Source organism: Erithacus rubecula (genome assembly GCF_903797595.1).
Source record: "Erithacus rubecula genome assembly, contig: scaffold_187_arrow_ctg1, whole genome shotgun sequence".
NCBI lineage: Eukaryota > Metazoa > Chordata > Aves > Passeriformes > Muscicapidae > Erithacus > Erithacus rubecula.
In genome coordinates, this window is record NW_027636124.1 from 161,432 (window position 1) to 169,861 (window position 8,430).

An 8,430-nucleotide genomic window follows, 5' to 3' on the forward strand; every position below is an offset into this window, starting at 1 on the left:
GAGAGAGACATAAAGACAGAAGCTCTATAGAAAGATACACACATGGCTACCAACTCCTTGGGTTCCAGTGTGGGTGAGACACAGACCCCAGCAGAAGGCAGGGTACAGACCATAGGCTCAGCACCTACTTCATGTTTTGAGCCCCTGGGCCATTGTGGGCCTCCCCCAGGTGGAACTTGTGATTGCTCAGATCCTGAGTCAGCACAAGCCCACTGTGTGACTGTCTGACAGCTCTTCCCAAGGTGTCTGGGACATTGATCTCATCCAGCCTCTGACAGTGACCATGGTGACACTGTGAAGCCCCATGGAGCCATGGGTCAGTTGTGACAATGTGGGTCCAAGTTTAGACACTGTGGAAATTCAGGGAACCAAGAAGCCCTGGTGACACTGGTGCCTCATGGAATCAGGGGGACTTTTGTGAAACTCAGGAGTCCCATGGAATCAAGGGTCAGTGATGAAACCATGGGGTCTGTAGAACCAAGGCCTGTAGAACCAAGGAACTATGTGACACAACTGGGCCACATGGAACCCAGGGTCCATGGTGACACTGCAGAAGCAAGGAAAGCATTGTGACAAGGAGAATATTGTAGCAAGGAGAATATTGTGACACTAGAGGGACTCATGAAATCAAGGAGAATCTTGGGACACTGTGGGACCCTGTGGAACCAAGGGAACACCAAACAGGTCTGACTGGCTGGGCCTCCTGGGTGACAACTGACAGGTCTGGCTGACCTTGGCATGTCGAGGGCTGTTGCTCATCAGCCCCTCAAGTACTGGGGCTGTGTGATTTCCTTCCTGTGGAAAAGAACTGTCCTTCTCATTGAAGTGGCCATGGCCAAAATTTGGATTCCTTCTCCTAACTTCCTTATATGCAAAGATTGTTGCCAGATGAAATCTGTCAGGATAGACAGATCTGGCTGGTTTGCCTACCCAGAGGTCACTTCTCATCTGCCTTTGAAACACTGGGACCCATGTGCTTTTCTTATGGGGAAAAAAACAACCTTTGACATCCGGGCATCCATGGCCAAATTTGGGATTCCACTTCCAGAATTCCTTATATCCAAGGATAACTCCAAGACAAAAGCTGCCATGACTGACAAGTCTGGCTGGCCTTGGCTTCCTGACAGCTGGTTCTCATCTGCATTTTGAAAAACTGGGGCTCGGTGCTTTTCTTCCAAATGAAAGGAACTCTCCTTCCATGCCAGGCGCTCATGGCCAAAATTGATACTGCACCTCCAAAAATACCTGTGTTCAAGGATTACCCCAGATGAAAGGTGCCAGGAGAGACAGGTCAGACTGGCTTGGCCTATGGTGCTCACACCTCATCTTCTTCCAAAATATTTGGGCTTCACACTTTTCTTTCCTATGAAAAAAAACATTCACCTTGACGAGGTGCCTATGGCCAAAATTGAGATTCCACCTCCAAAACCCTGTACATCCATGGATTGCTCCCAAGTGAAAGCTGCCAGGACAGACAGGTCTGGCTATCCTTGGCCTCTTGGAGGCTGCCTCTCCCCTACTTTTGAAACTCTGGGGCTCAGTGCTTTCCTTCAAATGGAAAAGAACGATGGTTCTTGTCAAGATGTCTATGGTCAGAACTGGGATTCTGCCTCCCAAATTCTGTATGTCCAAAAAATTTCTCCCAGGCAAAAGCTGCCAGGACAAAATGGTCTGGCTGGCTTGGCCTCCCAGGAGCCACCTCTCACCTTTTCTGCCTTTGAAATACTGGCGCTCGGTGCTTTCCTTCCTATGGAAAAGATTCAACCCTCTTATCAATGCAGAAATGACCAAAATTGGGATTTCACCTCCAAAATTCTGTGCATCCGAGGGTTACTTTCCAACAAAAGTTGCCAGGACAGAATTCAGGCTGCCTTTGGCCTCTGATAGCCGCCTTCCATCTGCCTCTGAAACACCAGTGTCCCATTCTTTCCTTCTTATGGGAAAGAACTGTTTCTCCTCCAGGCGTTAATGTCCAAAATTGGTATTCCGCCTCTGAAATTCCATATATTCGGAGATGGTTACCAGAAAAAATTGCCAATACAGTCAAGTCTGACTTTCCTAGTGTGTCTGATGACTGTCCTTCATCTGCCCCTGCAACACTGGGGCTCACTTCTTTCCTATAGAGACCATGGTGACATTGTGGGGACATCAAAGAACCGTGGAGACCATTGTGACACTGCAGGGTACCATGGATCCAAGGGGCCATTGTGACACTGTGGGGCCTCAAGGAAGCAAGGGGACATTGTGACACTGCAGAAGCAAGGTGACACTGAGGGGCCTCGTGGAACCAACAGGTCATGGAACAGATCTGGGTGGTCTGTCCACCCAGGGGCCACCTGGCAAGTTTGACTGATCCTCGCAAGCCAAGGGTTTCTTCTCATCAGCCCTTGAAGTACTGGAGCCCCGTGCTTTCCTTCCAATGGAAAAGAACCATCTGTCCTACCCAGTGCCCGTGTCCAAAATTGATACTGAAAAATTCCTAATATACAAGGGTTCTCCAGACAACATTGGCCAGGACAGGACAGTGATCTCTGGCTGCTCAGGCCTCTAGTGCTCACCTCTCACCTAAAAGAAACCCTGAGGAAAGTATTTGAGCAAGTTTGACTACTAGAAGAACATCAATGAGTCTCTCATCCTCTGAAAAATTCAGATGCTCCTTTGATCATATGTGCCTTTTTTTCCTCATGGTGTATTATGCATGCAATAATTTTTCAGCTAAATAATATTATTCTTTTCACTCTACCAGTGTTATCTGACATTTAACACCTCCTCTACCAGTGGAAGCAAGTCACCTGCATAAGCAAACAAAATAAAGAATCCATTAGGAATTATTTGACTCTCTTCCCATCTCTCACATCCGCTCTGGATCTGGAGGTGCAGCCGTGCTGCCCACAGCAGCCCTGGGGCTCTGTGCCCCATGGCCTCCCTGCTGGGCAGCCTCTGCCAGCTCCTGCACAGCCCGTGGCACCTGTGGGCTGCACTGACAGCCCTGCCCCAGGCTCTGCCGGGCTCTGGGCCAGCAGAGAGGCCGGGCAGGGCTGGCCATGGCCGGGAACAGGCCCTGAGACCCACAGGAGGATGGAGCTGGGCCACAGCCAAACTCAGCCCAGGGCAAACCTGGGCTCAGCAGCCAGGGCTGGCAATGGCTGGGGACAGAGGCTGGCAGTGACAAATGTCCTGGGCCCCCTCCCTGCTCCGTGCATGCCACCAAGGCCACAGAGCAGCCTCCTCTCTGGGCCACTTGCCTGTTTCCAATGCCTTCCCCAGGCGCTGGCCCTGCCCCACAAGGGCTGGGCTGAGTCCTGCCCCTGCACGCTCAGCCAGGCTGAGATGGACACTGCTGCTTTCTCTGGCAGGCTCTCTCAGGCCAGCCCAGCTCCCTGCAAGCTGTGCCAGCTGCCCTGAGCTCTGTGCAGCACCAAGGGCCTCTCCCCAGCACAGCCCAGCCGGCTCTGGCCCCACAGCTCTACTCAGGGCAGGGGGCTCTGGGCAGTGGCCCCACGGCCTCAGCCCCTGGCAAGGGCACAGCAGCAGCTGCAGCTCAGACAGGACTCAGCCCCAGCCATGGGCAAGGTGCTTGGCCAAGGCAAAAGGAGGCTCCCTGTGTGCCCTGCTCCCCTCTCCCTGAGCTGCTGAGAGCTCTGCAGCCCCTGCTGCCATCCCATCTGCCCAGGGCAGCACAACAGCCCTGGCCTTGGGGCCCTGCAGAGCTGCTCCTGCTCCAGGCCCAGGGCCCATCCCAGAGCTGGGGCAGCCACAAAGCTGTGCCCATTTCTGTTCATTCCTGCTCTGATGAGGATGGATCCTCTGCCACTTGGAGGCGGCTGATGAATTTTACTAGTCCAGAGCTCTCTTCTTTCTTGATCTCTTCAGTTCAGGAATTCAGCAACAAATGCTGATAAACATTTGTTCAAAACACCCAAAAAAGAAAAGCCCTTGGGAATAATTTAAGTTTTCAATTATTTTGTGGTTAATTAAACAGATTTCAGAAGTGTACTTCAAGTGAATGTAATATGTTTTAAATAATGGAGAGAGAACTGTTTTGTCTTGTTGTTTTTCCTGTTTCTAGATGGATATCAGTAATCTCCAATTGATATTGACCCCCAGCACTTTCTAGTGCAATCTGGATAGACATGAAAATCAAGATCCTTGAAGACTGACCATCAATATCACTTTGTCCCTACTCCCTCCCCAGCATTTCCCTCATCCAACCCCTGGGACACGTATGGGTCAGGAATGGTGTGGCCTGCAGGATCAGGGCAGTGGGTTTTTTTCTGTGTTCGGCACTGGTTGGGCAGCACCTTGAGTGCTGTATCCAGTTCTGGGCTGGCCCATTTAGGAAGGACATGGAGGGGCTGGAATGTCCAGAGAAGGGCAACAAGGCTGTTGAAGTGTCTGGAATGCAAGGACAGTGAGGAGTGGCTGAGGGAGCTGAGGATGTTTATCCTGGAGAAGAGGAGGCTCAGGGGAGACAAGGTGGTGTCAGAGCACAGGTTGGACTTGATGATGTCCAAGACCTTTTCCAGCCTGGCTTATTCTGTGATTCTCTGAAACCACCCTTGGAGCAATTGCAGGATGAGCCCTGGGCCTCCTCTTCAGAAGGTTCAGCAGCCCAGGTCCCTCAGCTTCTCCTCACAGACCCCAAAGCCCATCCTGTCAGTCCTGCAGAGCCTCTCCAGCCCCTACTCACTGCCCAGGACAGGGAGCCCCACACCCAGACACAGCAGCCCAGATGTGCCCCCCTGGCCTGTGGTGCCTGTGACAAGGGAGCAGCAGGAGGCCCTGCAGGACCCTGCAGACAATTCCTGAAGCATTTCTAGGATGATCCTGCTCCCCAAGGGACATTCCCATGGTGCCAACTCAGTAACTGAAATGGGGACTGGGGCCAGAGAGGACAGGGATAACAGGGGTGGGCTGTTTGCAGGGGAGGGGACATGGATAGGCAATAGGAAGAAATCTGGATCAGAAAAGAGGAAAAAAATCACTGGTGAAGCAAAGGAAATGCTCAGGGCAGTTTGGGGGTGGCTGCCAGGCAGCCCTGGCTCTGAGCAACAACATCTGCAGTGGGACAGGAAACTCACAGCTCATGGGAACAAACTCTCTAGCTGACTGCAGAGGCCGTGAGAAACCTGAGTGGTTTCCCTCCCATCCCCAGCCCTTGCTGGCCCCGGGGGCTGATGGCATTTGTGCTCACTCAGCTCCATCTCCCCACAGCAGCACCATGGGGGTGCTGACGTCTGCTCTGTACAGTGCAAACAGGGGCTCCTGAGCCAGTGCTGCCGTGTCTGTGCCTGCAAGGATGCGGCACCTGTGTGAGTTGGGGGAGAGGCCAGGGCTGCAGAGGGGGGATGTTGTTTGCAGGTGCATGAGGATGCTCTGGGACACTGCCCTGGGCTGTCCAATGCAGTGGGGATGGATCAGCCCTTGCTCTGCTGCTCCTTACCAGGGTCTCCCCCTTGCAGGGACCTTGCAAAGCACCAGCCATGCTGTTTGCCCCCAGCCTGCCCACAGCCAGCCTGGGGCTGCTCACAGGGGTTTTCTCTGCTCAGCATTGGCCTGGCCCAGTGTTCTGGAGAGAGCCTGGGCAAGGAGCCTGGAGCCCCCAGGCCCTGCCCTGAGTCGTCATTGCTGCCCCAGCAGTGCCCATGGCCTGTCCCTGCTACAGCCCTGGCACTGCCACCCCCAGGGCTGTGCCTGGCCCCGAGAGCACTCAGGCCCTACAGCAACACGAGGGGCAGGAGGACAGCGGGGCAGTGGCACGGGAACAGCACTGGCAACACCAAGTGCTGCTGCTGCTGGGCACAGCTCCTGTGCCAGCACTGATCTGCCCCAGCTCTGCACACAGACATTGCTGCTGCAGCTCCAGAGAAGGGAACAAATGGGGCATCTCTGGAGGAATCTTTGCTAGCACATCTTTTTTTTTTTCATTGAAAGTCTCTGAGAGTACGGTTCCTTATTGAAACAGTCTGTGGATCTGAGTTTATTTGAAGTGAAACAGAAAGAGAAATGGCATAATGAATGACCCTTTTTTGTGGAAAATATTTAAAAATTAAAATAACGAAAAAAACCAAAACAAGAGCCTGCAAGCAAACATTAAATTGCTATCACAATATACTTTTTTACAAGTTATTTTCAGAAATTGGAAACCAAGTTAATGTTTCTGAAATGGTTTAGTGATCAGTCTCCACACTTCAGCCTTGAGCTCCTGGTTCCTCAGGCTGTAGATGAGGGGGTTCAGGGCTGGAGGCACCACTGAGTACAGAACTGACATTGCCATATCCAAGGATGGGGAGGACATGGAGGGGGGCTTCAAGTTGGCAAATGTGCCGGTGCTGAGGAACAGGGAGACCACAGCGAGGTGAGGGAGGCAGGTGGAAAAGGCTTTGTGCTGTCCCTGCTCAGAGGGGATCCTCAGCACAGCCCTGAAGATCTGCACATAGGAGGAAACAATGAACACAAAACAACCAAATGATAAACAGATACCAACAGCAAGAAGCCCAAGTTCCCTGACGTAGGATTTGGAGCAGGAGAGCTTGAGGATGTGTGGGATTTCACAGAAGAACTGGCCCAGGGCATTGCCATGGCACAGGGGCAGGGAAAATGTATTGGCTGTGTGCAGCAGAGAAGTGAGAAAGCCACTGGCCCAGGCAGCTGCTGCCATGTGGGCACAAGCTCTGCTGCCCAGGAGGGTCCCGTAGTGCAGGGGTTTGCAGATGGACACGTAGCGGTCGTAGCACATGATGGTCAGGAGATAGTACTCTGCTGAGATGAAGAACAGAAAGAAAAAGATTTGTGCAGCACATCCTTCATAGGAGATGCTCCTGGTGTCCCAGAGGGAATTGTGCATGGCTTTGGGCACAGTGGTACAGATGCAGCCCAGGTCAGTGAGGGCCAGGTTGAGCAGGAAGAAGAACATGGGGGTGTGCAGGTGGTGGCCGCAGGCTACGGCGCTGATGATGAGGCCGTTGGCCAGGAGGGCAGCCAGGGAGATGCCCAGGAAGAGGCAGAAGTGCAGGAGCTGCAGCTGTCTTTTGTCTGCCAATGGCAGCAGGAGGAAGTGGCTGATGGAGCTGCTGTTGGACATTTGCTGTGTCTTGGCATGGGCATCTGTAAAAAAAGCAATCATGGAATAGTTCAGCTTGGAAAGACTTTAAATAACCCAACCTATCTTGGTGGCACTTTCACCCCACTGCCTGCCCAGGGCTTTTCTGCCTGGAGCTGTCCCTGACAGCAGCTGCTTCCCTGTGCCCAGTGCTGGACTGTGCCAGTGCTGCCTGAGCCCAGCCCAGCCCTGGGGGCTTAGCTTTGCCCGGCAGATCCCTCCAGCACAGGGCACTGCCCAGGGTCAGCTCAGCCTCTGCAGAATTGTGATGGCAATATTAGAGCATCCCCGAGGATGCTGGAAAACCAATGCAGATGCTGCAATTAAGGGGTCCTGTGCTGATTTTTGTCACTGCCTAATTTTTGAGATCTGAGGAATTTTCTTAGTTTTTTATCATCCTGAAGTGAGAGAGGAATATCAGTGTTAAATCTCGCATCCAGGAAACCCAGAGCGGTAGATTAAAAAAGCTGACTTTTCCCTTTTAGGCAGCCACTCCCTGGCTGTGCGTCCTGTATAATCTCATTGGAAATCATTGGATTTAAATGTCATGCTGTGGGCAGCCCTGAACAATGCAGCATCCTCACCACACAAGGAGAACACTTCCAAGCCTTACCAGCTGTATCCTTCCACCCAGACCTTGTCTCTCAGTGCTGGGGCAGCTCCCCGGGCTGGCTGAGAGCTGTCCCCGGCAGGCAGCAGAGTCCCTGCCCCAGCACAGCTCCCTGGGCTGCAGAACCCTGCTCTGCAGCACAGCCCTGGGCACCCCTGGCTTCTCCACACAAGAGAGAATCAGAGAATGTACTCACAGAGTCTGTAGGCATTGGGATGTTCCAGCTTTAGGAGATCACTCCAGGAGCTGCAGCTGCCTCGTCCTGCAGCCAGAGGCTTCCTGTGTCAAGTGCTGGGAGTGATTCTGCCCCAATCACTTCTGAGCACCTTCCCTGCCCTGACTGATTGAAGTTCTCTGTGCCTCTGTGCTGTACCTGGGGTGGCCCTCAGCCCTGCTGGGCTGGGAGAGGAGCTGCTTCACAGCAGAAATGTCTTTTTGAGGCCTTTCCTGGTTGTCAGGATTTCCCTCTGTGCCAGGAGCTTGGCTCAGCTGAGCAGCACAGACACAGGACAAGTAGTTTAATGACCCTCTCAGGGCTTTGGTGCTGTTTACATCCGACTCAGTCCCTCAGAGTGTGCTCAAAAAAATCTCAAGAACTCAAAGTGAGGTTTAAAGTCCAAAGTTTCTTGAAGTTTTAATGGGTCCCACTGGGGGATATGATTGAGAAAGTTTCCCCATGTTCCAGTGAGAGTAAAACACTGGTGGCAATGATGACAGG

General features: G+C 52.7%; 1 protein-coding gene across 1 annotated transcript; it reads right to left on the bottom strand.

The window, feature by feature from the left end:
• Window positions 1-6,151: 6,151 nt before the first annotated feature.
• LOC306815685 (olfactory receptor 14A16-like) lies at window positions 6,152-8,012 on the bottom strand (the record flags this gene model as incomplete). The annotated part of the gene is made up of 2 exons (XM_079332247.1): window positions 7,909-8,012; window positions 6,152-7,107 (listed from the first exon to the last, which is right to left on the bottom strand). Exon 2 carries the CDS (start codon window positions 7,082-7,084, stop codon window positions 6,152-6,154), a length of 933 nt encoding a protein of 310 aa, XP_079188373.1. The 5' UTR covers window positions 7,085-7,107; window positions 7,909-8,012.
• Window positions 8,013-8,430: the final 418 nt, after the last annotated feature.